Consider the following 13,409-nt stretch of genomic DNA (forward strand, 5'->3'; position numbering starts at 1 on the left):
CATATATTTTTTCTGATATTCTGGGTGTTTAAGACAGAGTAAATCTGATCATTATTACTCCATCATGGTCAAAACCAGAAATATGTTGAAAGGCTTATTCAAGTCATGGACCACATAGATTCTTTCCTCTCATTGTTACTGGCAGAGTGATAGGTACATAGTATTGCTTGGTAACTATTAGCCCAATTGAATGAACTATTTTGACTTTTAGTTGCTTTTCAATAGTGTGTATTCTGTTTTAAGCTATTTTTTATACATTGAAACTTGTTCTTAAGTAGGTTACAACCCCACGTTTCTTTAAGACAATTATAGTCTGTATTTTTTCCTCAACATTTGGATATATGAGAGGTCAAGGAAGGAGTTAGGATGGCAAGATGGGCTTTAAGCAGTTGCTGTGTGTTCATGAATGAAATTGGGGGAGGTCTGCACAAATGGATTAGAAGACAGGGAGGTGAGACGATAAAGAAAGTTAGAAGCAATTAGCCTTTCTCTGTTCTGTCTTTTAATTAGTCTTTGATTCCATGGTTTGAAAATAAGCTAATTTGATTTAATTTAATTAAAATTAATTCGATTTAATTTAATAAACTAATTTGAAAATAAACTAATTTGAAAACCAAACTAATCTATACACTGAACCATAGATTGTTTTATTTTCATTAAATAATTTAAAAGTTAAGACTTAATTGTTTGCCTGAATTGACTATGGGATTTGACCAGATCCGTTCCTTTGGTTAATATTGGCAATCTCTGCATAGATACATAGGAATGAAATTATCTAATGGGACTGTTTTAAGTTCCAGAATAATTAAAGGGCAAGGAAATTTAGCTTGATTTCATTAAATTAGTTCGTGGTCTATTTAAATTTATAAGTTCTTAGTACAGTCTGTCTACTTAGAATAATGTTAATCTTCTTGAATACTTTTATTCTTATGGTGAAAAGTATCTTTTGCTTTTCATAAATTCTGAGAATAACTAGTGATGACATTCATATTATGTGTGGTTTTCAAATGACTGTTCTTTATATATTGCTTTCCCTTCAGTGTTGCCCTGGAAACTGTCCACCTTGTGATCAAAACTGTGGACGGACTTTAGGATGTAGAAACCATAAATGTCCATCTGTCTGCCACAGAGGTAAAATTTAACAATAGCTGTAATTTAATGTTTGTTTTTATACAGTACTTTATAGCTGATAAAGTTTTTACATTCATTATCTGATTCTTAACAACCTTGAGAAGGTAGGGCAGTCACCAGTATCCCAATTTTATGGGCAAAGAGATTGAAGCTAAAGATACTTCCGTGACTTTCTCTGAGAAAGACCTAGTAAGGCAGTATAGCTAAGATTTGAACCCAGGCCTTCTGAATATAAAACTTTTGTTCTTTTTGTGACACCATGTTGTTTCCTTACTTCTTCCTAACCTCCCTCACACAGTTTTTATATTAATTAATATGTTCTTAGTTTTTTAGTGTTATTTTAAATTTTAGACATTTATATGGAATTAAGTCTAGTAAGGGATTGGATGTATCCTAAGCCAGTGGTTCTCAGCCTTTTTGATCTTAAGATTCTCTTACATTCTTTTTGTAACCACTTTTTGTAACTTACTTTTTGTAAATGCTGGTTTTGTCTATTGGTATTTATTGTATTTGAAGTTAAAATACAGTGTAGTAATGTTTATGGTTTTGTTTTAAAATAGCAATAATGAACTCATTACATCTTAATACAGTAACATTTTTTGTGAAAAATCACTATTTTCTGAATAAATGTAGTGAGAAGAACGGTATTGTTTTACATTTCTGCAAATGTCTTTAATCTCAAGCTTAATGGAGAGTAGGCAGCATTCACATGTGTGCTTCTGCATTCAATTTGTTACCATACACCTGGACTCATGGTATCTGTAAAACTACTCTATGCACACGAGACCTGTTAGACCTCCTGAAAGGGTCTCAGGGTTGCTGAAGTTATTAGACATTGAAAGCTAAGTTAACGGGTTACATGGGTGGCTCAGTCGGTTAAGCGTCTGCCTTCAGGTGATGTCATAATTTCAGGGTCCTGGGCTGGAGCCTCCTGAGTCCGCAGCTCCCTGCTCAGCAGGGAGCCTGCTTCTCCCTCTGCCCTTGCTCTGCTCTGCTCCTGCTTGCTTGCTCTCATGTGCTCTCTCTCTCAAATAAATAAATTTTAAACAAAAAAAAAAAAAGAAAGAAAGAAAACTGAGTTAACTTTACCCATTTGGAGTAGGTCGATACGACGAGGAAGGCTGATTGTATAGGACAGTGGAGGAGGCCCAGACTTTAGGGTCAGAGGTCCTGATTGAAGTCTGGACTCTGCAGCTTAGATAGCAGGTTTCTGACCTAGCACAAACTATACTGTTTTTGTTACCTTCCTTTGGGATTAGGTGGATGCCAGATACCTCCCTTAATCTCTTAATCTTCTCAAAAGTTCAAAAAGTATATTGTGCTACTGTTACTTTGTACAGTAAGGAGACAGGCAAAGAGACTATTGGCCAGAGGTCATAGAACTAGTTGCAGGGTCAGATGTGAACTCAAACTTTAATGATCTCTCCATCCCATCACATTGCCTCCCTGTTAGGAAAAGTGGCAGATTGAATCAATCCCATAGACTTTTTCCTGTGTGTGTTCTCTGATTTGTTGGTATCTTTAAATTGTGAAGAATTTTATTTTTTTAAAGTCATATTACATCACTGATTCATTAGATTTTATTAACATTCTAAATTTAGTCATTCAATTAAAAAGTATTTTTGAGTGTCTACTAGTATCATGCATTGCGGATGTATAAATGAACAGTTTTGACAAAGTTCCTGCTCTTATGGAACTTATTTTTTTACTTCCCCTCAGCTAGAGTATAAATAAGTAATCAAAGTAATATGGAATATTAGGTAGTGCAAGTTATAGAAAGGAACTCTAGTGTGATCAGGAGAGGACTCTGGAAAGAAGACATTTGAGAGGAATCCAAAAGAAGTGAGGTATTACAAGACATGTGAAAGGGGGTGGGATGGTGTTTTGGGCTAGAAAGCAGTAATTGCAAAGGCCTGGAGAACGGAACATTCGAAAGAATTTACAAAGAGGATTGAATGAAGTAAGTGCTCAGGGGGACAAATGATAGGAGATGAGGGCAAAGAGATGGTGGGATAAAGGATTGCTGGAGAAAAAAATACGTATAGGACCTTGCTGACTGTTGTTAAAATACTGGCCTGGACTTTAAAACCTAACTAGTTGTATTACCATTAAAGAAATTGGATCCAGTAGTTTAGAATTCTCTCACCAAGGAAACACCAGGCCTAGTTGATTTTTACACGTGATTTTTAGCATTTAAGATGTGTGTGTGTGTGTGTGTGTGTGTGTGTGTTCAGTCTCTCCATAATCTATTTGAGAGTAAATGTGAAAAAAGGAACATATCCCAACTCGTTATCTGAAAGGAAAGTAAGGGAAAATTATAGGCTAGTCTAACTCATAAATATGTTTGTAAAATATTAAGGTTTCTGTTACTCAAATCCAGCTATCCAATATGATAGTATTAGCTGTTTAAAACCTTAATCTTTCTTAGTCAAGTTAGGTTTATTCCAATAATGTATGATTATTTTAACTTTAGTAAATCTAATGATGTGATTCACCACATTAATAGTCTAAAGGAAAAGTGAAACTATTTTAGTGAATGTCTAAAAACAGTTGATGAAATTCAACATTCATATTTGATGAAAACTTAATTGGAAATTGAAGGGAACGTCCTTAACCTGGCACAGAATATCTGCAAAAAGGGTAGGCGAGCGTCATACTTAGTGGAGGAGTGTCAAAGCTCATCGCACTCTTGTATTGTTTTGAAGCAAATCCCACAAATCCTTCAGTGTTCATTTCTAAACGGTGGATTCTTAACCTAAAAATAGTTAAACTATTTCTTAATATCAGCAAATATCTGCTGTTCAAATATCTTGTGTCATAAATATCTTCATTTTTTAAATTTAGTTTGTATGACTCAAAAACCTGGTAAGATTGACATATTGCAATTGGTTGATGTCTCTAAAGTCTATGAATCTATACATTCCTTCCTCTGTCTCCTTTTCTTTTTTCCTTGTCTCTTATTTAAGAAATGAGGTTGTTTTATTTAGGCACAGAGTCTGCATTTTACCGATTGTGTCTCCGTGGTATTATTTGACATTTTCTCCTGTATTTCCTATAAATTATTAGTGGAATATTTGATCAGATCCAGGTTCTCTCTCTTTTTTTTTTTTTAAAGGAGCTCATTAGCCCCTAACAAAATTTACCTTAATGGAAGTTATGTGGAAGATGTGGTGTGCAGCTTTTACCATCTGATCCACAGTTCCATAGAATACATAGAACCATTATTTCATACTGTTTTCCATCATTCGAGACACCTTCATGATCAGGGTTATACCATAACTCATAGGAAGAGGACGCGAACTGCATGTTTGCATTGTGAACATACGGAAGTTTGACTTACAGTTCTTTAAGTTCAAGGTCATCTGTGTTAACGGTTCTGGAATTACTGGACGAGTGCCCATTTTGGCATCGACCCACTGGTCACTGGAGTTGCATTCTGTATGCGGCTTTTTCATTTTAAAACTATCATTGAAGCTACTTTATCTGTCAGGGTGTGTAATTCTGTTGGTCAGTAGGAAGACTGTAAAGAAATTATCCCTCATTTTTCTCAAGATTTAGTTTTCAACAAAGGAAAAGTGATGCTGTAGCTTAGAGTGGCAGAAAGGTGTTATGTTTGGTAAGTCCCTCTTTGAATTGCTGAAGGTGAATGAAAACTATTGTTAAGTGTGGAAAATGATATGCTTTAGACTTAAAGGTCATTATTAACTGTCAGAAAATATGACACCTGGTCATTCTTTTGGAAAGATAAAATTTGATCACGTGGATAACTTGGCTTGCATTACCATCAAGAAAAGACCTCACTGGATTATATCTTACTTATCAGAACACTGAAGTATAAATTTGATGACTTGTACAATACATATACATTTTTTCCCTGTGTTGCTTTTTACTCTCATTTCCTTATTCTTTGTTCACTATTTGAATAAAAATTTCCTTCTGGTCCTTTTAGGAACTTTTATAAGAGGCTTTAACCAGGGTACTTTTCATCGTTAGTCTGTTTCTTATCAGGTTAACTGCTCTTCAGTGTTTTCCTTGGTTCTGACACATAGGCAGCAGTCTTTTATGATCCTTGTTCCTTAGTTGAAGAATTTTATTCCCTTCTTGCTATTTCATTTCTGGTGGGGAACCTTATTTAGTGGGAACACTGGAGTGGGAAGAAAGACCTGAAGATGATGTCAGAGCTTTGGAAGAATTTTATAGCCTGTTAAAAAAAATTGCTTTCATTTTGTTTTTGTGTATTCCTTCCAGCCTGTAACAAAAGGTAAAAAACTGAAACCCAAATAACTTTTCCTTTTGAAATATGTAGAAGAGAAATACTTAGACTTATAAACTAAAATGAGAGTTTAGAATTAGTCCTTCACAGAGAATAAGTAATAGTAAGTTGACTGTTCTTGTTAATAACCTGATGAGAGAAATTACTCTTATTAGGGAATTTATCTAAAAATAATGTACTTGAGTAGAAGTATGCATGAAAATGAGCCAAAAAGATTATTGATGTTAGGTTTTTCTAAGATATAAATCTGTTTTGCTTGTGTAGTGATGATTAAATGATTAATGTGTTAAATTTTTATTTAGAATAAGAAAATTCTATAACTTTAATTGAATTATCAGTGTAGATATAGAAAATAATACAAATAATAATAAGCGTATAGCTTGGTGAATTTTTACAAACTGAACATAACTGGCTAACCAAAACTCTGATGATTAAACAGAACATTACTAGTATTTCCAGCACTCTGCTTGTATCCTTCATAACCATCATCCTGATTTCAAACAGTATAGTTTTTCCATTTGTTGTATGTAAATGGACTCATATAATGCACACTCTTTGTGTTTGGCTTCCTTCGCTCAGTGTTTCATGTGTGAGGTTCATTCACACTGTAGTTTCTTTATTCTCATTGTAGAGTATCCAATTGTGTGAATACTAAACTCATTGATTCTATTGTTGATTATCATTTGAATAGTTAAGGACATTTCTTTTTAAGTTTCAGACCTTTTTTTTAGGCAGTTGTTATCCCTGCCCAGAAACTGTAGATGTGAAGTGCAATTGTGGCAGTACAAAGGTGACAGTGCCCTGTGGCCGGGAACGTACCACAAGACCACCCAAGTGCAAAGAGCAATGCAGGTTAGTGTGAGGTTCTGCACAGACTTACATCTGGTGTCTTATAAATATAAGTTCATATCGATTTTAAATACTCTTAGTACTTTAAATTCTGCTTTAACGTTCTAAAATACTAATATTCACAGTATTCTTGTTCTGTATGGAAACAGAAGATGCATAAATAGATAATTGCACTTTAGATATAATTGTTCAGTGATCAAAAGTAATTAAAAAAATTGTACTTTATGATTTAGTCGACCACCAACTTGCCATCATACAAGTCAAGAAAAACATCGCTGTCACTTTGGCTCTTGTCCTCCATGTCATCAACCCTGCCAAAAAGTTTTGGAGAAATGTGGTCACTTGTGTCCTGCTCCATGTCATGATCAAGCATTAATAAAGCAAACTGGCAGGGTAAGGGAATATATTTTAAGAGGTAGTGCATTGCTGTGGGTCATATTTTCTTAATTTTTACTTAGTCATTCAAGAAACAATGGTTAAGTACCTACTGGGTGTTAAGCACTGAAATAGGAGCTGGGGTACAAGGTAAATAAGACTTGCTCTTTTGTCTTAGGAAGCTCATGGTGTAGAAAAAGCGAGAAACCAATAAACATATGTTTGCTAAAATCGTGTGATAGTCATGTTATAATCCTGATACACGTGAGTTTGGCAGTCTTCGTATATTGTGGTTCAGGGTTATAGATATCTTCTGGTTACCTCAAAGATTGAGTTACTTTGTCAGTGAATATATATTGAGTCCTTACTATGTGTTAAGCATTATCCTACCTGTTAGGGAGACAACAGTGAACAAATAATGGAGATTACATTTTGCTGGTGGAAGTCGGATTTTATAGTTCTGTTTCTCATTCCCCTTTTGGCTAATAAGTAAAGGATAAAACCCAGTAGTGCAATTGCTAGGTTGTAGGGTAGCTCTATTTTCAACTTTTTGAGGAACGGCCATACTGTTTTTCAGAGTGGCTGCACCAGCTTGCATTCCCACCAACAATGTAGAAGGATAGACCTGTACTCCTGGAGCAAATAATACATTATATGTTAATTTAAAAAAATTAAAATTTTTAATGGGAAAATGCTTTAAAATACATAATTATGAATTTGTAAATTTATTTATATATAATTACCACTGTGGTGTGTTGGATTGGTTAACTCAGAATAAAAAGTTTCTCAACTCCATCTGTTAAAAAAAAAAAAAGTAAAGGCAGCTACATTGTCTATGTTCTGCCATTTAAAAACTGGAGTCTGCATTAATTTTTAACATCAAATGTGTGTGGAGGGAAGCAATCTGATAGAATACAGATGGAATAAAATATTTCAGTAAGCACAATTTGTTGGTTACTTAAAAAAATTTCAACGTGCTTGAGCAGAGGGTATGTAGAACTATTTTCTTAGATTCTTACATTGGCCATATAATTTAATTCCTCTGCCTTTAAATTATTATGTATTTTACTTGTAGCACCAGCCTACAGGCCCTTGGGAACAGCCTTCTGAGCCAGCATTTATTCAGACTGCATTACCTTGTCCTCCGTGTCAAGTTCCTATTCCTACGTAAGTATTTTAGAATTCTAACTTAAAAAAATTTTTTTGACATAGTTCAAGGTTTATCTTACTTTTTTTTTTTTTAAGATTTTATTTATTTATTTGACACAGGGAGAGAGATCACAAGTAGGCAGAGAGGCAGGCAGAGAGAGAGGAAGGGAAGCAGGCTCCCCGCTGAGCAGAGAGCCCGATTGGGGGCTCAATTGGGGGCTCGATCCCATGACCCTGAGATCATGACCTGAGCTGAAGGCAGAGGCTTAACCCACAGAGCCACCCAGGCGCCCCTCAAGGTGTATCTTAAATTACCTCCTCCCCTTTTCTTTGTTCAGTTCATCATTTTTTTCAGGCCTAGTCCATAAACCAGTCTCTCTGTTGTCAGCCTCATTCTTTTCTAAGTACATTTTACATACTTCCTGAAAACCTCTAGATATCTTTTTTTGAGTCTTTCCCCCAGCTGGAGTTTAATATCCTTCTGAGTTTCCATAGCAACTCACACTCAGAATAATTCATCCAAGAGCTCATCTGTTAGTTTTCCTGATGGATTCCCATGCTAGTCTGTGAGCTCCTTGAGGACAGAGGAAAACCAAATCGCAAATAAGGTAAACTTGAAGGAAACATTGAAAATCAAAGAAAGTAGTGTTCTGGAATGTAGTGTTCCCAGGTAATGGCCTGGACTGGGTTGTAAGGAGTCAAATCCTAGGGTAATAGGAATCATGGAATAGTTCATACTTTGAGTAGAGGTTTATGGAATATAGGAGTAAAAGAAGCACAGAATTCTGGGAACCAATGTAAAATTAGAAAACAGCCTGTTGTCTACCATTAAGGTTCCAAACAATATTTGGTATTGTTTTAGAGAGACAGTTGTTATTTCCTTTTTTATTTTTATTTATTTATGTGTTTATTTTTATAGATTTTATTTATTTATTTGATAGAGAAACAGCAAGAGAGGGGACACAAGCAAGGGGAAGCAGGAGAGGGAGAAGCAGGCTTCCCGCAGAGTAGGGGGCGCAATGCGGGCTCACGGGCTCAATCCTTACCTGAGCTGGAGACAAACGCTTAATGACTGAGCCACCCAGGTGCCCTTCTTACTTCCTTTTAAAGGCTCTCACTCCCATTTTGTCTTTCCATATTTTTCTTCTCAGTGTGAGTAGAATGTATTTTTATTTACTGGTTGTGCAGTCAGGTTGGGAGGCAAAATGTTGGCAGCTATATCTACAAACAGTAATTTTAGTCTGTAGATTAGTGGAGGGGGAGTTCATAGGCACTTCAGTTGTTTGTATAATTGTAGTCAGTTATCTTTGAATTCCTTTGTCTGTCTTACAGGAGGATTATTTAAAAGATAGCCTGTCTTATTTCCTAAAATTCTTAAGGATAGATTAAATATTTTATTAATTAATTTCCTCAAAGTTAATTAATTTCCTCAAAATCTTAGGTTGGATTAAACATTTTATGATAGTAGAAAAACTGCCTGGAATTACTAAGTCATGTTTACTAGAAGTTTGAAGAATTAATTTTAAAAGTCTTTCATTTGCACTTAATTTGCTGCTGAAAGTTCTCTTGGGAGTACATATATTAAAACATTGTGTTTTAGAGTAAGAACTCTTGAGTCCAATGTTCCTTCTAACTACTACCATGAATAAGTCCTATATCTTCTCTGTTTGTAAAATAAGATATTCAAGATATTTACAAAGATGTCAGTGGGGAAGAGAGAATTTTTGGAGGTCTTTATTAAAAAATATTTGTTGTATCTAGTAAACAATTTTTTTCTTAAAACTCTGTTTTTTTCTGATGTTAGTATAGCCACTTCTACCCTCTTTTGGTTACAGTTTACATGGAGGAAGGGACAGAGTCTTAGAAACGCAAAAACTTCTGAAACTGACTCAAAAAGAAGTAGGAAATCTGGATAAACCCATACCTAGTAAATAGATTAAATTAGTAACCAAAAACCTACCACAAAGAAAAGCCGAGGACAAGTGACTTTACTGGTGAATTCTACCAAATATTTAAGGAATTAACACCAGTGTTTCACTCTGTGAAGACGTATTCCTGACGTATTCAATGAAACTTGTATTTCCTTTATACTAAGAGCAGAAAAAGACATCACAAGAAAAGAAAACTGTAGATCAATATCCCTTTTGTATAATTCTCAACCAAATACTAACAGACTGAATCCAGCAGCATGTAAAAAGGATTGTACATCATGACCAAGGGGGATATATCCCAGAAATGTGAGGTTGATTCATCATATGAAAATCAAAATTTCAAAGTAATATTTTATCACAAGAATAAAGGATGATCAATAGGTACAGGAAAACATTTGACAAAATCCTACATACTTTCTAGATAAAAACACTCAACAAACTAGGATTAACAAATTCCCTCAACTTGATAAAGGGCATCAGTGAAAACCCCTTAATCATACTTAATGGTGAAAGACTGAAAGCTTTCCTGTCAAGAACAGGAAAAGACTAGGATATCTGACCTTGCTCCTTCTGTTTATGTTTACATTGGTGCTAGCTAAAGCAATTAGACTAGAGAAAGAAATAAAAAATATATTCACACTGGGAATAAAGAAGTAAAACTATTCATATTTTCATATTCGTATTTATATTCACACTGGGAATAAAGAAGTAAAACTATTCGTATTTTTAAATTCGTAATTCGTAAATATACATGATCTTGTATATGAAAAATCCTAAGGAATTCTTATTCAAGCTATTAGAGATAGTAATTGAGTTTGGTAAAACTATGAAACATTAGTATACAGAATTCAGTTCTCTACCCTAGCAATGAAGCATCTGAAAATGAAATTAAGAAAATAATTCTACTTCCAGTAGCATTAAAAAAGCAACTTGTTTATTCAACAAATTTAATAAAAGAAATCTGAGATTTTATACACTGAAAACTATAAAAAATCTTTGAGAGAAATTAAAAAGAAGACCAAAGTCTGTGGTATTGACCTACAGATAGTCAAATAGGTCAAAGGAAATAGAATTGAGAGTCCAGCCGCCATAAATGTAGGAATTTATTTCTTCTTAGTTTTTGTTAAGGTTACTAAGACAGTTATTTAATAAATGGAAATACATCCCCTGTTTGTGGATGGGAAGACTTAATATTATTAAGGACACTACTACCCAAAATGATCTATAAATTTAACATATTTATTGTGAAAATCACAGCTGGCTTTTTTGTGGAAATTTTCCCCCAAATTCATATGGAAATGCAAAGGACCCCGAATAGCTAAAATAGTCCTGAAAGTGAAAAACAATGTTAGAGGACTCACACTTCCTGATTTTAAACTTATAAAACTATAGCAGTCAAGAATGTGTGGTATTGGTGTTGGCAAAGACATACTGATCAATGGTATAGAATTGAGAGTCCAGAAAGAAACCCATATGTTTATGGTCAATTGATTTTTGACAGGAGTGTGAATCAAAACAATTCAGTGGGAGGAAGAATGTTTTATGTCAACCTATAGTGCTGAGAGAATGGATATTCACATTGAAAAAAAAATGAATTTGGACCTCTACTTCACAACATATATACTTATTAACTCAAAATGGATCTAAGATCTAGAAGGAAGAGCTATTAAATTCTTAGAAGAAAATATAGGTGTAATTCTTTGTGTTCTGAGTTAGGCAGTGGTTCATTATAAATGACACCTAAAGCACAGGCGACAGAAGAAAAAATAAAGTAAGAGGACATTATCAAGCACAATTTCTTAGTTGTGTTACAAGGACGCAATAAAAAAATTGAAAGGACAATCACACAGTGGGAGAGAGAGTTTGCAATTAATATATCCTGTAAGGATATTATCCAGAATATATAAAGGATTCTCAAACTGAGAAACAAAAAGACAAACAATCCAATTTAAAAATGAGCAAAATCTTTGAATAGTCATTCCTCTGAAAAAGATCTTACAAATGGCCAGTAAACGTGAAAAGATGCTCAAGTAATTGTTAGGGAAATGCAAATCAAAACCACAGAAGGGTGTCACTTTACACTCACTAGGAAGTCTAAAATAAATGTAAAATGGTGTAGCTACTTTGGAAAGTAGTTTGGTCGTTTCTCAAGAAACTAAACTTGGAGTTACCAACTTTACTCTTAGGTATACACCTGAGAGAATTGAAAATGTGTGTTCACAAAAAAACTTGGACACGAATATTACGATAAGAGCATGATTAGTAATAGCCAGAACATGGAAATAAATATCTGTTGACTGATGAATGGATAAACAAAATGTGGTGTATCCATGTGTATCATTCACCTGTAAAAATGCATGAATTGCTGATACATGCTGTAACATGGATGAACCTTGAAAACAGTATTCTAAATGAAAGAAGTCAGGCATAAAAGACCACATAATGTTTGATTCCATTTATGTGAAATGTTCAGAATGTCTCTTCTATAGAGACAAAGTACATTGGTGTTTGTCAGGGGCTGCGGAGTGACTTCTAATAGTTAGAGGGTTACTCTGCTGGTTATGAAAATATGCTCGATAGTGGTCATGGTAACAGGACCTTGTAAATGTACTAAAAATCACTGAATTGTACTTTTTAAAAGTATAAATTTTATGGTATGTGAGTTTTATCTCAGTTCTACTAATTCTACTAATTCTGATACAATGATTTTTTCAGTTAGTGTGTAGTAGAATTATTATGAAGTATATGTTAAAATTATTGCATGTCATATGAACTATCCAGGAAGTATAATTTTCTTAGAGTAGAATGTACATGCTCTTGTCCCTTATTTGACGGAGAGACGGAGAGAGAGGGAACACAAGCAGGGGGAGTAGGAGAGGGAGAAGCAGGCTTCCCGCTGAGCAGGGAGCCCAATGTGGGGCTTGATTCCAGGACCCTGGGATCATGACCTGAGCCCAAGGCAGATGCTAAATGACTGAGCCACCCAGGCGTCCCCTTATCTACCATTTTCAAACATAACATGACTTTTAATGATCATTTGGCCACGTTGTAAAAGAATTCTGAACATATGTGCTATATCATTTATGGTGCCTTTGGCTTCAGGTTATAAAGAACCTAAATAAAAAGTAACATAATGATGTTTATGCCTTGAACAGTGTGGAGGTAGAGCAGCTCCATGGTTATGGTTTAAGCTGGTTTAATGCAGTGATGCATCACCAAAGGCCCAGATGCTGTCTGTTTTATCCTCAGTGTGTCATCTTTGCCCTCAGGCTCTTTGGTTTTCTGATCAATTTCCCACTCAGATAGGAAGTTTCCAAAGAGAAAAACAGAAACTGTTTATGCCTTTCTACCATCATCATCTTTTTTTAAAGAATGAGAAGCCTTTTCCAGAAGCCTCATAGTGAAACTCCTTCCACATTTCATTGGCCAGAATAGCCTCACAAGGCAATTTTTAAACCAGTCCCTGGAAAGGGAAGTGGAATGTTTATTTTTTAGTTTTTTAAAATAGACTTTATCTTTTTTTAGGTGATTTTTCAGGTTTGTAGGAGAATTACATAGGAAGTACAGAGTTCTATATGATCCTGCTACACATAGTTTCCCTTGTTATTAACATTTTACACTAACGTGGTACAGTTTTTTTTTTACAATTGAGGAATTGATAGTGAATAATAATATTATAAACTGAAGTCCATAGTTTACAT

General features: G+C 34.6%; 1 protein-coding gene across 5 annotated transcripts in view; it reads left to right on the plus strand.

Annotated features, from left to right (window-relative positions):
* Positions 1 to 13,409, plus strand: part of NFXL1 (nuclear transcription factor, X-box binding like 1) — a 75,951-nt gene that overhangs the window by 28,680 nt on the left and 33,862 nt on the right. For all 5 annotated transcript variants that reach the window (XR_006817375.1, XM_045997119.1, XM_045997122.1 and 2 more), the window contains exons 12-15: positions 1,041 to 1,131; positions 6,136 to 6,256; positions 6,487 to 6,646; positions 7,704 to 7,795. Coding sequence is in view for 4 of the 5 variants with exons in the window: in XM_045997119.1 (XP_045853075.1) it covers positions 1,041 to 1,131; positions 6,136 to 6,256; positions 6,487 to 6,646; positions 7,704 to 7,795 (464 nt within the window). In the remaining variant the exon portion in view is untranslated. The remainder of the gene's footprint in view (positions 1 to 1,040; positions 1,132 to 6,135; positions 6,257 to 6,486; positions 6,647 to 7,703; positions 7,796 to 13,409) is intronic.

This window comes from Meles meles, chromosome 2, assembly GCF_922984935.1.
Source record: "Meles meles chromosome 2, mMelMel3.1 paternal haplotype, whole genome shotgun sequence".
NCBI lineage: Eukaryota > Metazoa > Chordata > Mammalia > Carnivora > Mustelidae > Meles > Meles meles.